The 17,846-nt window shown below is 52.8% G+C and overlaps 9 protein-coding genes; 4 read left to right on the top strand and 5 right to left on the bottom strand.

Moving 5' to 3' along the window:
• Positions 1-374: 374 nt before the first annotated feature.
• RCC_02326 (uncharacterized protein) lies at positions 375-1,118 on the bottom strand (the record flags this gene model as incomplete). The annotated part of the gene is made up of 1 exon (XM_023767608.1): positions 375-1,118. The coding sequence occupies one exon, from the start codon at positions 1,116-1,118 to the stop codon at positions 375-377; it is 744 nt and encodes a 247-aa protein (XP_023623376.1).
• Positions 1,119-3,226: 2,108 nt separating this feature from the next.
• On the top strand, positions 3,227-5,131 carry RCC_02325 (uncharacterized protein; the record flags this gene model as incomplete). The annotated part of the gene is made up of 1 exon (XM_023767607.1): positions 3,227-5,131. The coding sequence occupies one exon, from the start codon at positions 3,227-3,229 to the stop codon at positions 5,129-5,131; it is 1,905 nt and encodes a 634-aa protein (XP_023623375.1).
• Positions 5,132-6,066: 935 nt separating this feature from the next.
• On the bottom strand, positions 6,067-7,669 carry RCC_02324 (uncharacterized protein; the record flags this gene model as incomplete). XM_023767606.1 has 6 exons in its annotated part: positions 6,067-6,557; positions 6,709-7,120; positions 7,183-7,239; positions 7,294-7,411; positions 7,476-7,486; positions 7,547-7,669. The coding sequence occupies 6 exons, from the start codon at positions 7,667-7,669 to the stop codon at positions 6,067-6,069; spliced, it is 1,212 nt and encodes a 403-aa protein (XP_023623374.1).
• A 1,396-nt stretch (positions 7,670-9,065) lies between these two features.
• On the bottom strand, positions 9,066-10,513 carry RCC_02323 (probable succinyl-CoA synthetase beta subunit; the record flags this gene model as incomplete). XM_023767605.1 has 3 exons in its annotated part: positions 9,066-9,109; positions 9,159-10,392; positions 10,454-10,513. The coding sequence occupies 3 exons, from the start codon at positions 10,511-10,513 to the stop codon at positions 9,066-9,068; spliced, it is 1,338 nt and encodes a 445-aa protein (XP_023623373.1).
• A 214-nt stretch (positions 10,514-10,727) lies between these two features.
• RCC_02322 (uncharacterized protein) lies at positions 10,728-11,456 on the top strand (the record flags this gene model as incomplete). The annotated part of the gene is made up of 1 exon (XM_023767604.1): positions 10,728-11,456. One exon carries the CDS (start codon positions 10,728-10,730, stop codon positions 11,454-11,456), a length of 729 nt encoding a protein of 242 aa, XP_023623372.1.
• A 740-nt stretch (positions 11,457-12,196) lies between these two features.
• Positions 12,197-13,438, top strand: RCC_02321 (probable 3-oxoacyl CoA thiolase; the record flags this gene model as incomplete). Its single annotated transcript, XM_023767603.1, has 1 exon — positions 12,197-13,438. One exon carries the CDS (start codon positions 12,197-12,199, stop codon positions 13,436-13,438), a length of 1,242 nt encoding a protein of 413 aa, XP_023623371.1.
• Positions 13,439-13,668: 230 nt separating this feature from the next.
• Positions 13,669-14,469, bottom strand: RCC_02320 (uncharacterized protein; the record flags this gene model as incomplete). XM_023767602.1 has 2 exons in its annotated part: positions 13,669-14,323; positions 14,378-14,469. 2 exons carry the CDS (start codon positions 14,467-14,469, stop codon positions 13,669-13,671), a joined length of 747 nt encoding a protein of 248 aa, XP_023623370.1.
• A 1,046-nt stretch (positions 14,470-15,515) lies between these two features.
• On the bottom strand, positions 15,516-16,303 carry RCC_02319 (uncharacterized protein; the record flags this gene model as incomplete). XM_023767601.1 has 2 exons in its annotated part: positions 15,516-16,164; positions 16,233-16,303. 2 exons carry the CDS (start codon positions 16,301-16,303, stop codon positions 15,516-15,518), a joined length of 720 nt encoding a protein of 239 aa, XP_023623369.1.
• A 384-nt stretch (positions 16,304-16,687) lies between these two features.
• Positions 16,688-17,734, top strand: RCC_02318 (uncharacterized protein; the record flags this gene model as incomplete). The annotated part of the gene is made up of 1 exon (XM_023767600.1): positions 16,688-17,734. One exon carries the CDS (start codon positions 16,688-16,690, stop codon positions 17,732-17,734), a length of 1,047 nt encoding a protein of 348 aa, XP_023623368.1.
• Between the last annotated feature and the right edge of the window lie 112 nt (positions 17,735-17,846).

The following is a 17,846-nucleotide window of genomic DNA, read 5'->3' as shown; positions in this document are numbered from 1 at the left end:
TGAACGTGTTACCGAGAGTGAGGCTCGTGGGAAGATCCACTCGGCATTTACATTTGCCGACGATGACTTGCTTCCGGACCAGCTTCGATGAACGAACGTTTGATCGCAACACCTTTTGCGCATGTCATAGCGGTAGATTTCCACGAGCGAGGCGCTCAATGGTCAGTATCTCATCACCCTATTMTGTCGCTCGGGATATTCACATTCAGGCACACATTGGGCCATCCTGCATGTGAATCGCCATCGCATCCTGCGATCATGAAGACTCGAGCAGTATGGATGCGAGTCTTGCGAAACGGACTGCAGACCCAGCGAGAGATATACATATATGTACTACGATATCATTCGAGACATTTAAACGGTACAGCTAATAGCTAATGCAGGAACGCCATCGCATTCCCAGCAGCCAAAAATACACTCGCCAGGGCCGTTCTCCCCGAACCCCCCACAGTCGACGCACCGCCTTTCTTCTTCTCACCAGAAGAATTACTGCAACCATAGCTGAACCCTCCACCAGGCTGAAGTTCTCTACCATCACTGTCCCGCATACACGAGATGAGAGTCTCATCACCCGAACAGCTGGCAGTACACCCTTCCTGATCGGCGCGTATCATGCCATCACTACTTTGACAGCAGGTCCTCAACAAGKAAGTCAGGTTCTCATTCCCGGTATTCACGGAGCATGTTACATCGCCGGTACCTGTGCCCGCGCCTGGCCGGCCTTCGAACGAGGTAGGACAGTACTTGTACTGCGAATTTGGCCTGTTGCATACCAATCTGTTTCCGCCATTTCGGACGAGGCAGTCGGGCAGTGCGAAGACTGTAGCATTGGGGTCGTACTTTGTTAAATCGGTGTATCCAGAAATGTCCTCGTTGAATGTGCAGGTGAGGTATTCGGCGTTGATTGTGATGTTTTGCTCGGGCACTCTTTGTGTCTCTTGGAAAGTCGTAATGGTTCCTCCTGAGCAGCATTTCTCCATCGCGGCACGGTTGTTGAGGCAGTCGGGGATTGCGCAAGAGACTAGTGTATTGTTACCTGGTGGTGGCATGGGTCCCAGAAATGAACATGATTCATATGGCGAGGTGGTGTTTGTTGTGGTGTTGAGAAAGGTCGACATTTTGGAAAGATGATGGTTGGATTGAATGAGAATATTGCGAGATGTTCACCGATATATGAGTGCAATGCTTTTGCCGCGGAGGGATGCGGTATATACCATATTGTAWAGCTTGCTGCTCGTAGGATTCGATCTGCTACTATGAAATCTGCAGATAGTTTGTTAGCATAGCGTATTGATCCTTCGCGCTGGTCTGGTTGCGAGTCTGAACCAGCGCGCCAGAACCTTTGCTATGATGCCGCCCAATCACAATATCAAGCTTGTACGTAGTGGTAAGGCAGTGGAGTAGGCGGTTGTGTCGGGTCCCGCCAAGACACTGTATATGCTTTGCGTTGCCACAACCCTAAGGACTTGCTGGCACGAAGGAAGAAGCTGCTGAGAACGATTGGAGTTAAAATGTACGACTCAATAACTTGACCGTCCTCACTCACCTATGATAGGGCCCTTCCGATTGCATCCACGCCGCCGCCTCATATATATATAAGCCTTGGAGCTGCCTGAGATGTCGCTGTGGTTCCATATAGCATCTGTACCTCACCTACCTTACCTCTCATACGCGCGCCAATGTGGGTCGTTGCATCCATCGTGCTCACCGGTAGGAAGAGCGCAGCTACTGCGTGGACGAATCGCACCAAGGAAGCGCATGCAGCTTAGAAATGCAAAATCCTTCTGCCACGACCATATTTTATCATCTGCAGGGAGACTCGCACGTCTTTGCACCTTCTTCCTTTCCTTGCGCACGCCTCTCATTTCTCTCGTCGACCGGCCCGATGTTCCTGCTCTTGATTMCACCTGGACCCTAAGTTAGGGCAATGTGTCGAGCCCTACTGTAGGTAGGGCAGGCAAGCAGCATGCAATGTCGCCCTGCGGAGTATCGTGCTGGACTCCTCCCATCTGCTCATGGGCAAGCAAGTGCTCCATAACGGCACGACAAACACGAAACCAAGACGTGACCGGACGGTCCTCAAAGCACAGAGACGCCGACCTGCCATGGAAATCATCGCGGATGTGCCCTGCCCCTTCACCTCATAGGCTCATCTCGGTTGAAGGGAACACACTCGCGATCCCTGTGCGAGCCAAAATCTGCGATGGAGCCGGACTTCGGCTTCGATTCGGATAAAGGCACCGACCGCTGTGCCAAGGTCGGAGCTTGTCAGATCATCGTCTTGGCTGCTCCAAGCAGGCTCAAGACCTGTCTCCGATGACGTGAGGCCGTTGGGACTTGGTCGAGTCCAGTTGCCGCGGATTCCCGTTCCACCTAACGGGACGATTCACGATATCGTTTCCGTGTTTGAGAAGATCCGTCTTCAACGGCGTGGAATAACGGGACGGGGAGCAGCGCAGATGTGCTGTAATGAAGAATCGCTATCGCCAGCCCGAAGCGACGAGGATACGCCGTGAAATGGCAAGGAATGCCCTTCTYCATGCGCCGAACCAATGAAGTTGGATCTCCCTAGCCACACACTCGACGGAGGTGTGAAACTTGTAGTAAGTAACTTAACCCACGTCGCCCACGTGTGAAATCTTAAAGCGGGCATCATCAAGGTAATGTTTCTGTAGTCATGAYGAGCTGCCACGTCTCACAATTCCCCGGCTCACCTCCTTGCGACGAGAGAATAATAACGTGAAGTGGCAACGACGATGCACCAGACACCCGCGCAACAGGTAACGTAACTCCACAACGCATGGCGAGATGCGGATTAGCTCAGCCTCATTTGCGGCCAGGGAGGGGTCCTTGGAAGGTGCAGTGGCATTTTGCAGCAGGGGCTTTCCCAAGTCTCTTTCCCTCTTGGCGTCGTCGCCGCCAGCATGACTTTCCAGTGCTGTGGTTCGTCCGGCGCTTGAAACCCATGCATGATGCCCCCAACAACGTGGCTAAAGTAACTTACGGCTCGCGTAAGTGGACGAGGGCACCACCTTTCATCCACCATTCTAACCACCTTTGCTTCGCCTACCTTACACCTTCGCTTCGCCGACCCTCACTAGCCATTCTTGCTGCKATTTACTTATTCTTTACCTTGCTTCCCTTCCCTTGCCTTGCCTTCCCTTGCCTTGCCCGCCCTTCACCATGGACAGCGGCAGACGTCCGAATTTCCTAATCCGCCTCTGAGATGGCCTGGGCCCACTGGGCCAAACACCTGCGCAGCGTCGCCAAATGGACCTGCCTTTCGCTCGCTGCCCTCTTCTCCCTGTATCTATTCCACCAATGCCTCCTCCCGCTCCTGGCATTCATCTTCCCCGTTCTGGATCCCGCGCTCTTTGATCTGGGCGTCTTCGGGACCTATCCGACCCAAAACTTTATTTCTTTTGCCCTCTCCGGACCTCAAGCCCGCCATCCACGATGGAATCAAAAGTGCGAACAAGGCTTGATCTTACTCACTCCAAATGGACCTGCCGTTGATCGGCCTGGCCCTATGATCTTGGATGCGATGGGTGGCCTTGTCTGGGCCGAGGACGACTATGGCTCCACGGCTAATCTCAAAGTCCAGCGCTACAAGGGAGAAGACTATCTAACAATGTGGTCCGGAGAGAAGGCAGCCACTTCTGGAAAGGGTCTCTATTTCATGCTCGATTCAACTTATCAAGTTGTGCATGTGGTCGAAGCGGCCGGTGATGGCCTTTTTGGCGATTTGCATGAGTTCAAAATCACACCCCAAGACACGGCGCTGCTGACTGTCTACAACACAACAACCGCGGATCTGACTGGCATGGGATTGGGCCGTGGAGAGGGCGGCTGGATTGTGGACAATCTATTCCAGGAAATCAACCTTGAAACCGGAGAATTGATATTCCAATGGAAAGCTTCGGATCACTTCAACCCTGTGGAGACCTACATGACGAATCCATTTGGCGGTCACTGGGAGAGCACTCCCTTCGACTACTACCACATCAACTCGGTCGATAAGGACTCCCAAGGCAACTACCTCATATCTTCTCGCCACTTTCATCATGTAGTGTGCGTGAGTCCCACAGGGGAGACGCTGTGGATCCTTGGTGGCCGCGACAACCAATTCACCGATTTGTCCGATGGGGAAGCCACCAATTTCAWGTGGCAACACGACGCTCGATGGATGTCCGAGGAAGATGGCATCATCTCACTCTTCGACAATTCAAAAGCTGGGCCACTGCATGCCGACGCGCCCAACAGCCGGGCACTACTAATTCAGATTGATCTTCCAAACCGCACCGCAAAGCTTGTGCAGTCCATGGTCTCACTGCAGGGCATTCTCGCGTCCTCGCAGGGCTCCGTTCAGCGATTACCGGATTCGGAACAGCTTTTCGTTGGGTGGGGTTCCGCAGCAGCTTACTCCGAATACACGCGGGATGGTGCTCTCATGTGTGAAACCCACCTCGGCGCTTCTTGGTTCTACTGGCAAGAGCCCATGAAGTCGTACCGAACGACCAAAACCTTTGGCTGGGTTGGCATGCCGAAAAAGCCACCGCAGTTGCAGATCAAAGATGACATGTTGTACGTCAGCTGGAATGGTGCGACAGAGGTTGCGTACTGGGCGCTCGAGGAGCCGCGCGGACAACATTTTGATGAATTCGATGCGTCACCGGACGCAGCCGAAGAGATCCGAGACGAGTCCCAAGAGGTATTCGAGACCGTCGACATCATCCCCAAGACTGGCTTTGAGGGCTCCTTCGAAATCTCTTCTGCCGCATCTGGGAAGCTCGCGCAATACCGTGTGGCGGCCCTGGACTCAGAACACAAAGTGCTCAGTTATTCCGAAGTCATCGAGTATGATTTTGCGGCCAGCGAGTCGTCGACTTGGATGGTACTCTTCAAACTATTCCTAGTTGTGGGATTCCTCGTAGGCGCGAGACTGATCTTCAAATACGCACGTTCTGCCGGGTATCTCAAGGGATTTGGCACCGCAAGACCAGGCAATCCCACCCTCCCTGCTTGGTATAATTGGACCCCGACTTCGACTTCTTGGAGATTGAATGATCGATCAAAGGCGATTGAGTGGATTCAAATGCAGTTGACTGCTGTGAAATCTAGGCCGAGATGAGACAAGTTTTTCATGTCGGCCAACTACATACCTAAGCGTGGAGCATTCGACGAATCTTACCATACGTCCTCCCTCCCGAAATGTCCTGAGCGACTGCTCGTACCAGAATCTCTCTCAATAAGAGATGCCGCCAGCTTCGATCGAGTATGTGGGACAGCTCCAGAATCGCGGCACCAGAGAGTGAGATGTGGCAGAGGCACTTCTCATGCAAAATCCACCGCGCGAGAGTAACACGTGCATCACTCCCTGTACGATTATTCCTACAAGAAGTCCAGGAATTGGATAAACCACATCCTTGTTAAATGGCGCAGTTCCATCTGAGATGTTGCAGCAGGAAGTGGACGGAAGAAAGAAGTGCATTTGCATGTCCGATGGTCGATTGATCTATGCATGTCTCTACAACCGCTCGAATCGCGGCGAATAAATAAATGCATGGATGGACGCATGGAGGGACGGAGCATCTCTCTCTATTCTATAAATTAATAGATTACGATGTATATGACCTGAGCTGTAACTTATTCATTCCTCCGCGCGCGCATTTTAATCGTTTTACCCCGGCTGGAACTTGTGGTTGTTTTTTAGGAATCAGAACTGCTGTGCTGTGCATATATGTATGCATAGACTAATTAATTCATTGATGAGGTAAGGTATCTCAAGGAAAAGATGGATGTCGGAGAGGTCGGATTTTCTTTATTGGATTCCTCGTTACGGGAACCAGTGGATGTATTGCTGTGGACCGATGCGTGCCCGCGTTGCGTTCCCTTTCCCTTTCCGAGCCTCCCGCTCGCTTCATATTTTCCGTTGGATCTCCTTTGTTGGGATGAAATGTCTTCTTTAATCGTATGTACTGTGGTAGAGCATGTGAGTGAGCGAGCAGCTGTCAACGTCCAAGTGGCTTTTGATTAAGATGTCTAAATGTACATATATATTCCCATCTATCGTCTAAAATATGGCGCCGACTTCCGTCTCGCAGGCAAAGAACTACAACTCGGCCTAGAATCAACAATCCCAACATCAACATCATCATCATCATCATCCTCCCCCATATCCGGCCCATGATACTCCACAGTAGTGAATCTCCCCGTCGTAATCTTCCCCGGCGGCAGCGCCAAATGTTCCTGCGAACTACTCCCCGAACGATTCGACGAAGATCGCATTTCATTCCAATTCCCCGTCACGGTCGTCGTGGTGCGGGCTTGATGCCCCGACATGCTGAGGTTGAATTCTTCGGGATCTGGACGATGTTTGGCGGAATTCCAGCGGTTTTTGGGCGTTTCGATTTCTTGCTGATGGGTGTTGCCGCTGCTGCCGATGCCGAATTTCGTAAAGGCTAGGCGGATCAAGGGGCGYAGGGTTGCGAGGGATGCGGCGGAGATGCCGACGCCTACTTCGACTGTTGTCCAGATTGCTACGCCGACTGTGCTGTCTTTTGGACGTGTGTGTTAGTACTGGTGTGGTTGAGGGATGAATGGGCTGATGTGGTCGAGCGATGAATGGCTGATGTGATGGAGGGATGAATGACCGATGTGATCGGGGGATGAATGGGCTGAATGATCGAGGGATGAACGTCTGCTTACATAGAAAATCACCATCCGACCCATCKAAGCTCTCCTCCAAAGATCCAACATAAGGCAATCGCACAATCGTCGCCGTAGATCCAATCGCCGCGAAAGCAAGAATGCACGTAACCAACTTCTTCTGTCTTCGACTCATCTGCAAGTCTTTAACCACAAAGACGGGTAAGATGCCAAGGGACCAGTCCGCCATGACATTGAGTCCCGAGACGGCATAAGTCAAACCGATGACGACGGTCGGATTGATACAACGTTTTTGAGTCGGGTCCAAGCCCCACCAGTCTGATATTGGCCAGCATTGGAAGATTATGACAAAGGAGAAGGTGAAGCCGAGGATGGCGGAGAGGATCATTAGGATTCGGATGATCCAGACGTGGATGGGTTTCGTTGCGACTCGGAGGAGGAAGAGGCAGACCTAGATGGACGGGAGGCTGTTAGCTTCAAGATGAGCGTGGAGGTGGATGTTGGTGGACTTACTGATATCTTGAGAATGCAAGTGGAAAGAACGTAGAATAACTCGCAAAAGTACCAGAACTTGCTTCAAGGTCAAAACATACACTCTCTCAAAGTCAAGACTGTATTGCTTACGTGTAGTGCCCTCTCCGCACGCCATGGAATGAGGGTATCCAGATGTTCGCCTGTGCCGTATATGACGCCTCCCAATTGTGCAATGAGATATGCCGTGAAGAAGAGCAGAGCAGCCAGCCTATACAACAAAGATGTCAGCAGGAACTCTTTCCAGAAGCAGAACATATCCATCAACGACTTACATTGTCCAGTCCTACAAAATCAGTCAGCAATGATCTCCTCATGACATGTGTGGATTGGATTGTACACTCACATCAGACCCAAATGCCCGGAGCATACCAACCCGCACCACCACCCTCAAGCTGACAGTAATCCATGTGAGCGCAAAGAAGGCAACATTCACCCCAAATACCGCCTTCCTCGGCTGACTCCACATCTTCAACAACGACGTCGAACAGGTCTTCTCCCCCAAAGCAGAGCTGATAGGGTCTCGAAAGGATTGTAGATGGTCAAGAAGTGATCAAGGAAACTGGCCCCGTCCCACAAGCGATGCAAGGTGCATATACTGGAAAGCAGATCATACCCACAGCGTCTCCCCCTCTCGCGTAGCAGCGCATATAAAAGGGTATATATAAAAATGGGGACCTTCAAAACGGCAAAGAAGGCTCGTGCAAAGTAAAGACTCACAGCAGGGGTGTTCCTGACAATGTAGTATCGGTGGAATCATCCAATGCGGTCGACCGCCTGCGCGTGCCGTGCGGGTGCGGTCCACATGAACAGAATCTGATTAGTTGGAGGCGAACGAAGAATAATGTGTGTTTGACGCCTCCAACTTTTTGACCACCTCGGCCACTCACTGACTGACACGCGGGAGCAGTTCCACAAACGGCACTATGCCGGGATCAATTATTGGTGATGCCATGTGCCGTGTGCCCTGATGAGCGGGAAGCTGAGACTGGTGTTGATGTGCGTGCTGTGCTTGCTGTTGCTCCACTGTTATGATGTGGGTTTTTCTGGCATGATCACGGTCGTGGGTCCGTTTTCATGCTCATGTAATGCAAACAGGAGCGGGTCTCCTTCTCCGCTGTAGGACGTTCGCGGCTTCCTCTTGCTTGCACACGGAGGCGGAATGCTGCGGATACATGGCACCAAACGCCGCTCATAATCCAAGTTACGCCCTGGAGACTCCAGGTAACCGGAACGGAGGGACTGCTTTCAACAAAGCCACGGCGGGAAATGAAAYAGACCGGTAAACGCAAGAATTGGGATGGATGTGCGCTGCGCAGGAAGCCGAAGTGCAGCCAGTGGAAGTGGGGACAGGACATGGTCTGTTGAGGCGAGACGAGACGCACATCAAAGGGAGAAGACTCGGAGGTGTGAGCGAAAGCGAAGGAATTTCCACCTGCAGACTAGTTAATTCTGGGTTCTGCAAGCTAACGTTACTTCTAGAAAGATACCCGCAACTTCGTCTTGCGGACACGAAACAGATGGACTCTCGGTTACTATAGTGAGTGTTTGACGCCACGCTCGTAAGTCGTGCAAGCAAGGCATGGTCCCGCGGAAAACAATATGCTATGCTGCAGTGAATGAATGCATGGTCTAGAATCTACATGGCTCTACGCGAACATGGGCTCGGAAGCCTAGCGAGTCAAGGTATGTGTGTGTATGTATATACAACACCTTCTCTCACTCAACGTTCAACAATTTGAATCAGTGATTGGGAAAACAGTTGCGCTGTTACAACGTACAARGTAGCTCGCTTGGATGCATAAAACAAATACACTTTATGAAGAGCCCCAAGGTAGGTATCACTCCGCCTCGCAAGGTCCTCTCTAGATTCCAAGCGTGAACTCAACACCAACATCGATGTCGCGAGCTAGAGGGAAGTTAGCATACGTTTGCTGGCGTGATATTGCAAGACTTACCAATCTTTACAACTTTGCTGAATTGCACGCTCTTCTCGGCAGCTGTTTGCAGGTCATCAATGCTGAAGATCTTCAAGCCTGACTCGTWGATCAACTTGTGTGCCTGCTCGCCGTTGGTACCCTGCAATCTTGCGATAATAGGTATTCTCAAGTTCATGCTCTCTACAACGGAAATGAGGCCCTTTGCGATGGCGTCGCAGCGGACAATACCACCGAAGATGTTGACGAAGATGGCTGTGACCTTGGGGTCGGAGGTGATGAGATCGAAAGCCTGCTTGATGGCCTCGGGGGTCGCACCACCACCGACGTCCAAAAAGTTGGCAGGTGAGCCTCCGTTGAGCTTGATAATGTCCATGGTAGCCATGGCAAGACCAGCACCGTTAACGAGACATCCAATATCACCGTCCAGCTTGATGAAGTTCAGGCCGGACTCGCCGGCTGCGACCTCATCGGCGTCCTCCTGGGTAACATCACGCCAGTCGAAGATTTCCTTTTGACGGAACTCGGCGTTGTCGTCAAAGGTGAGCTTGGCATCCATGCAGAGAACCTTGTGGTCTGAAGTCTCGGACAGAGGGTTGATCTCAATCTGGGTCGCATCCTTCTCCATGAAGATTTTGTAGAGCTTCTGGATGGTTTTGGCGGCGTCCTCGATGCACTGCTCGGAGAAGCCGAGCTTGGTAGCGACCGAAGTGGCCATCTCGTCGGTGACGCCCTTGTGGATGTCGACCTTTGTGGTGATGATGGCCTCGGGGGTCTCCTTGGCGACCGTCTCAATGTCCATACCACCCTGGGATGAGGCCACGATGACGGGCGATTGGCTGCCACGGTCCATGAGGATGGCCAGGTAGAACTCGCGACGGGCAAACTTGCGCTCGACAATGTAGACGCTGTTGCAGATCCGGCCGCGCTCCCCCGTCTGCTTGGTGATGAGCTTGTGTCCGATCATCTGGTCGGCCAGGATCGAGGCTTCGCGTGGAGAGTAGACGATTCTCACGCCACCCTTGAAGCCGTTATCGAAGTGGCCCTTTCCACGCCCTCCAGCCAGCACCTGCGCCTTGATGACCATGTCCTCGCCGCCAATCTGCGACGCGATCTGCTCGGCCTCCTTTGCATTGTAGGCGACGTTTCCCTTGGGCACRCCGATGCCGTACGAATCGAGGAGCTGGGCGCTACGGTACTCGTGGATGGACAGATTGCGGACCTGCTGCTGTGTCTGCTGGCGGAGGGAGGATTGCTGGAGGATAGCTATCAGCTGCTGTTTTCTTCCGTCGTCGGGGATCTTTAGATTATCTTACCCGCGCGGTCTGCAGGGCCGAAGCCCACTGCCTGCTGGAACGGGCGGCCTTGTTGAACATTTTTGAATTAAACAGTCCTCTTTGCGAGGGCGTTGGGCGAAGGTGAGCTGGAGCTGTTCTGTTGTTGCTGCAAGTAGTTTTTGGACGTTCGGAATTATCCGGCCCGGCGTCTGCTCGACCCTTCGGCTGATCAACTACCTAGACGGTCTCCCACAGGTTCCTCTCGAGTATCCCAGCGCTGGCGCGTTGGCAGTGAATAGACAACATCACAAGCATGACAAAACCAGAACCCGTCAGCGAGGCCGACATATGGCTCGCCAAAATGAATGTCGGCCTAAGTCGTAGCGAGAGAGTATTGCAATCCTGGATGCGCCCAGCACAATCTCTCGACAACGGAACATCTTCTTCACAAATCGCAAAAGGCGACGACAACAGCGATGAAGACTTCACCGCAATGGCCGGATCGGGTGGAATAGGTACGGTGGCTTCGGCAGACGATGCTGTACCTGGACGCAAAAAGCTTTCGGATGGTAATCAGAAACTACTGGAGCATTTGCTGGGCAAAAGAGCTGCAGCTGCGAAGATGAAGGAGAAGAAACCGCACACATCCGCGAATGGGCAATCGGGAAGTAAACCGATGCCCGTGGAATCAAAGTCCCGAACCACTATGCCAGCGGATGATAGTGAAGACGACGAGGAGATGGGCCGCGCAAGTACGCTATCGTCTCGTGGTATGGGCGGGAGAAAAGTGCGAGACACCAAGAGACCTGCATATACAACTGCAGGAGGGGAGGAAGACAATATCGTCGACCCGGATGTGGAACCGTCAGATCCACGGGAGGACCTCGCTACTGTGGCCGAACTGGTCACGCAGGAGAAGCATGACGCTCAGGCTGTGAAGAGGCCGGCAAAGAGAAAGGCAACGAGCTACATGGACGAAATGCTGGCGAAGAAGAAGAGCAGGGGCAAGAAGAAGAGCGGCGGGAAGGGCAACGATGCTTGATGAGAGCACATGCGAGGTGCTATGTTCTTCTTCGATTCTTTGAGATACCCGCTACACTGTAGCAACTTCTACACAAATCAGATCATGCGGAAGCTAGATTCCACGCCTTTATGGTACCTTGTCAGAGCGCATGCATATACCAGGGAGAGCAGGGGGTGAGGTCGATGGTACTTCAGGTGCTTGATGCTACTACGAGGTAGGAATTGAAAAGTTGCAACACCATCCCATCCATCCATGAAAGCGTGGGAAATGGTAGAAATTCCATCTTGCAAACTTGTGTCGCATCGCCAATACGGAAACGCGGTCTTCTATTGCGGGGAACTCCCGACGACTGAACAGCATGCATTCACACCTGGAGAAGGCGACTTTATCAGATTCTACCAGCTTACGATATACCGTTTCTCGGGAAATCTTGGTGAGCTTGCAATGGCATTCATGTCCATGTCACACGCAACCTATCTCTCCACATCCCGGTTAAATGCTCACCCTAAGCTCGAGCTCCCCAGGGTCCCCACGCTGCCACCATAGCCGAAAGTTGCTTCTCACAAAGCCGTGAAAGACTCCCGATCATCCACAGCATTATGATAGACAGCACACACACGATCGTAGCGCCTCTGTAGGTTTCCTGGTCCTCTTYCCCTTTTCTTTCCTCCCTCTACAGACGCCGTCGTCCACAGTCCCATCCCTCTCAGATCTTCTCCCGGTCCAGTCATTCCCCTCACCACATCAACACCACCATCATGGCATCCTTCATCCAAAAAGGTACCAAAAACATCCTGACCAAACAACCCACCGACATCGTCTTCCTCTCCGCCCTCCGAACCCCCATAACCCGCGCCAAAAAAGGCGGTCTCGCACAATCCCACGACCACGAACTCCTCGCCACAGTCCTCTCCGCAACCCTCAAAGCCAACCCCAACCTCGACCCAGCCCTCATTCAAGATGTCCAAATCGGCACCACCCTCTCCGAAATCGGAGGCTGTAAAGCAGGACGCATGGCATCTCTACACGTCGGATTCCCGGAGACGAGTACTTTTCAAACCGTAAATCGCGCGTGTAGTAGTGGTTTGGCGGCCATTACAGGCGTGGCGAATAGTATTGCTGTGGGACAGATTGATATTGGGGTGGCGGGGGGAATGGAGAGTATGACGAGGAATTACGGTTCGAGAGCTATCCCCACGGCGCTTTGGGAGGAATTGAGGGAGAGTCGAGTTAAAGATGCGAGGGATTGTATCATGTCCATGGGAATCACGGCGGAGAATGTCGCGGAGAGGTATGGTGTTAGTCGAGCGGAGCAGGATGCTTTTGCCGTCGCTTCGCATGTGAAAGCGGCCAAGGCGCAGCGGGAAGGCTTGTTTGATCGGGAGATTGTGCCTGTGACGACGAAGAAGGTGTCGGATCCGGAACATCCGGAGGTGCTGGAGAGTATTACTGTTACCAAGGATGATGGCATTCGACCGCAGAGTACGGAGGAGGCGTTGGCGAAGATGAAGCCTGCTTTCAAACCCGATGGCTCTGCGACTGCGGGGAATAGTAGTCAGGTTTCGGACGGTGCGGCTGCGACATTGATGATGCGGCGAAGCACCGCTACTGCTCTGGGGTTGGAGAAGTCGATTATTGGAAAGTGGGCGGGCACTCAGATTGTAGGCTGCAGACCGGATGAGATGGGCATTGGCCCTGCGATTGCCATTCCGAGATTATTGGAATACACGGATGTTGGGAAAGAGGAGATTGGAATTTGGGAAATCAACGAGGCCTTTGCTTCTCAGGCTGTATTCTGTGTGCGAAGCTTGGGGATTGATGATGCAAAGGTCAATCCCAAGGGTGGTGCGATTGCGCTGGGCCATCCACTCGGTGCCACGGGTGCTAGGCAATTGGCGACTCTTTTGCCKGAAATGGAGAGGCAGGGGCAGGAGCTTGGTGTGATCAGCATGTGTATCGGTACGGGTATGGGCATGGCATCTTTGATTGTAAGAGAGTAGAATGAGGGTGAGAATGTACAGCATGAACATATCCTCAGCGTTGGAGATTGCATGTATGCGAGTCGTATGGATTCTCCACGCTTCCTCATTCAAAGCGCCTTGTTGAGATCTCGCCGAGACACCCTCATGTCCAAGCTAGCGACTCCATGTTCTTGCCAAGGCTTCCTATACAGTTCCAAGCTCACGCTCTGTAATCCGCATCACGGATTCGACTCCTCGAGTATACCCGCTCAGACATTGGTATTAAGCGTCACGCCTCCGAGCTCATCATCGCCGTGGAGCACTTCATCCAAGACCTCCTTCAACAGCACCTGCACATCCCAGCCAGTAACTTCCTTGGGAAGTTCCATATAAGGCTCACGTCCCTTCATTGGACCCATCTTGCGTTCCCGGTCCAAGACTGGCATGCACTTCTTGACGGCGTCGAATACGTCCCCGAAAGTCACACCGTTGGGATTGCTCACCGTGTGAGTCTCCCCGTCGATGGCGCCTTGGTATCGGATGTGGGTGCAAGGCGGCTGGGAAATGCTGTGTTGTCTCCAAGTGCTTGCAGCCGAATCACGAAAGAGGGTGGTGTAATGGCCGGGTCTAACCAATCCAGCAGTTGTCTGGAAGATCATGGTTGCAATGATGCCTTGCTTGTATTTCGGTCCGAAATCTGGATCGGTGAGAGGGGCTTTGCTGACGAGTTCCGTGTGCGGAGTGAAGAAAATCACGCGCTGAATCTTTGGGGAGCTTTTGATAACTGCATTGGAGAGCTTGCTGACGCGCTGCATCTTGAGAATGTCTTGTAAAGGCAGGTGAAGTAGGATGTCCTCGAGGAGCTCCGTCGTGCCGAAGACTTTGTTGGATGCTCGCGCGCGGGAGCTTGATCTGGGTGATGGACTTTTGATATGTCAGTCAATGAGTGCTGTTATGCCGCCTTGAAGTCTGACGTACTCGTGAGAGGGACCGGCGATGGTAGTTCCTTGACGCTGCATCGTGCCTCGAGAACGCTCCGCAGCCGGCGAGGCCTGGACAGATTCATGCATAATGGAATACCCAAGGCGAATCGGTGGGTTGTGACTTGTTAGCGAATGTCGAGTAAGTAATGGATCAAGCTGATGCTTCTCATGTCGTCTATGTGGAGATCGCTGTGCCGAAGTAGCAAACACGGCTGAAGCCGCTGGTGAATCGACGGACTCGACAAGTCGTAGATTGAAGCTCATAGCACGTGTACGAGCGAGAGCCGGTACAATCGAAGGTTGCTGCCCTAAGGTATGTCCTGCGATTGAAGCCCTCTTCTTTGCAACAATACGACCAGAGAGACATCATCCGGTAGTACTCGCCTCTTCGTAAGACTGCTGGATCTTATCAGTGTGACTACCCGCTTGCGAGCGAGGTCATCGAACCACTGCCGGGAGAGGCAGCAAAATTATTCCGGTTCCTCATTGTTCCTCGCACTCTCCGCGGAACTGCGCCCGCTGACTTCAAAGACTCACTCTCTCATTCCACCTTGTCGGCTGGCTTGTGGACATCGACCGCTAAGTTGAATATCGATTCGAAAGACTCGAGCTTGGACAGAGACTGCCGTGCAATGCATCCAGAAGCTCCAAAGACCAGCGAAATTGAAGGATGCCGGCTCTCTTTGTGGTGAATGGAGGACAATGCTCGCCAACGGGTAGCTAGCAGCACAAAGAGAAGACAGCCTTGCGGAGAGTCAAGTGTCTGTCCCATCGACCGATAGCCAGCCATATTCCACATAGACGATTCAGCTCCTCCGTGCCCAAACTTCGCGCCGTCGAGATATCCTAGTCCTCTGCAGTCTGTCGATTTTAGCGCAATTTGCCAGCTCTGACTGGGCTCTCCCCCAAACCCATTGTGAAATGCAAGCATTGCAGTACCTGCCCGGGTACTCACCGTATGATGAATGTGAAAGTGATTGCCTCTTGTGCAGAACTGCTCGCAGTGTACAAGTGTTAGAAAAGAGCATGCTCGCAACCCGATAAGCGTGTGTTGCTCACGTCGACGAGACACTGCAAGTCCATAGCGCCCCAGCGCCCTGCTTTCCCATCCAATAAATATTATCATCACACCGTCAAACATCCTCCGTGAACAAGCTCCTCCTCTCGGAAGGGCTGGTATTTTCCGCACTCCCCGTAGTGCCCGCACTTTGCTGCTTCTTGTGTGCGCCCGCACCTCCACGTGAAGCAGTATCCGGTCGTGGACTCACACCGCGTAAGCTCATGTTACTTGCCTCAGCGTGATCACCAAAGGGATTCTGGCCGCCGTGGTGCACCTCTTCCTCGTAGCGATTGTCCAGCTCCCTCTGTCGTGATCGACTACGGCCTCTGCCAGCCTGAATCCCTGCCACTCCGACATCTCCATAACCATTGCCGCCGTAGGGTCCGTGGTTGGGGTCCTGCAGCCCCAGCTCTTGATCATCGCCGTAATACCCGCCCGCCTCGTGGTCTACACGCGTATCCCATGCCTCGTCCGGATCCAATGGCCCGAATCCCCTCCCTCTGGTTCCTGCCCGTTGAGCGCCGCCGTAGCCAGTATTCTCGTACGCGCCACCAGCAGTCCGTGTGTTTCGCAGTGCATTCCACTTATCGGCTACCCATCCTTGGATGCCCGCAGGAGCAGGCGCGGGCGCATGGTATGTTGAGTCGTTTTGTCGTTTCTTGGAGAATGGATTCAAATTGGGTGGTGGTAGGCCAAGCCGTCGGGCTCGCCAATGCGCATAGCTGGGACGAATTAGGGAGTGGTCGCGTGAAGAGTATGAATTAGGATGTTGTTGTATTGTCAAACTCACCCTGCATATCCACCTCCGCCTCCGACAAGCACAAGCACCAGGATAATCGCAAACACTCCCCAGCCGTTCATTGTCAACTACCGCATGCAACGTCCAGGATTCTGCTGATGGCGGCGCGGGGACGCCTGCTTGTGGCTGGCTAGGATGGAAATAGTTGTCGTCGGCGAGACGATGCCGATGCGGTGGCCGTAGAAGACAAGCGCTGGGATGGATAGACAGGTGTCAGAAGGTTGCTGATGCCTTGCTCGTCGTTGCACCAGGCCGAGCATCCTTCACATTCGCCTTGGACCCTAATGACATGTCATGTCACGCTAGTGGGAGCTAAGAATAGGTAGAGTTACGTCGGGGATTAATCGTGCTTGGACGTGGATCGGCTCCTCCACACATAACCCGCTTCGCATATACATACACTCCCTCAACCAACGGTCGGCTGGCCGTTATCGATTCTCACAGAAATGAACAACAGTATTCACGTCGTTGTCTCTTCCGGGTCGGGGACGGGCAAGGCATCCGAGGTATGGGAAGAGGTTGTAAAGCCACGTTTGGACGGAAAACAGTACCAAGTCCATTTCACTGCTTCAGAGGACAGTGTGTCCGATCTCACCAGAGATGTCTTGCTTCCTCAGGCGAACCGTGGCGTCGCTCAGACTGTGATTCTGATGAGCGGCGATGGCGGTATCGTGGACATTGTAAACACTTTGCTCTCCGGAGACCGCAGTGAAGCATACAAGAAACCGACGATATCGGTCATTCCACTTGGTACGGGAAATGCACTTGCTCATAGTATAGGCGTCTCCGACACCACGACAGCGCTTGACACCCTCGATAAAGGCACCCCAAAGGAGCTTCCACTTTTCTGTGCTCGCTTTTCAGCAGGCGCCAGACAATTATACAATGAAGCTCGAGAACAGCGAGAGCTTGCAATGAAAGACCATGTTCCTGTGGCCTACGGCGCTGTGGTCTGCTCCTGGGGACTTCACGCTGGTCTGGTTGCAGATAGCGACACAGCCGAGTATCRCAAATTCGGCGCTGAAAGATTCAAGATGGCTGCGAAAGAGGCTCTGTACCCAGAAGATGGCTCTCCACCTCATGTGTATCGCGCTAAGCTCTCGGCATGGCAACGTGGCGAGGAATCATCCCATTCGATTCGAGAAGGTGATCATGCATATGTCCTAGCGACGCTAGTCAGTCATCTGGAGAAGGGCTTCAACATCAGCCCGCAATCAAAGCCTTTGGATGGAGTACTGCGTCTTGTACACTTCGGCCCTATGCCTGGCGCTGCGGCCATGGAAGTCCTTACCAAGGCCTATCAAGGTGGCCAGCATGTTGAAGATCAGAGAGTGGGCTATGAGGAGATTGATCGCTTACTGATCCAATTCGACGAGAAAGATGCTCGGTGGCGCCGGGTCTGCGTTGATGGAAAGATCATTCAGGTAGAAGAAGGTGGCTGGCTCGACCTTGAAGCAGGGCAGAAGGGAGTGGTTGATCTTCTCATGCAGTGAAGAACTCCGCATACCCACGTATCTCATCCCTTGCTCTAGATTGAAAGGCAAGTCATTTTTTTGCCGTAATATCGGCCCCGCCTCTTGAGAACCAGATCCTTCAACCAACTTG

This window comes from Ramularia collo-cygni, assembly GCF_900074925.1.
Source record: "Ramularia collo-cygni strain URUG2 genome assembly, contig: RCC_scaffold02, whole genome shotgun sequence".
In the NCBI taxonomy this organism is placed as follows: Eukaryota; Fungi; Ascomycota; class Dothideomycetes; order Mycosphaerellales; family Mycosphaerellaceae; genus Ramularia; species Ramularia collo-cygni.
This window is presented reverse-complemented; position numbering and strand designations above follow the sequence as displayed.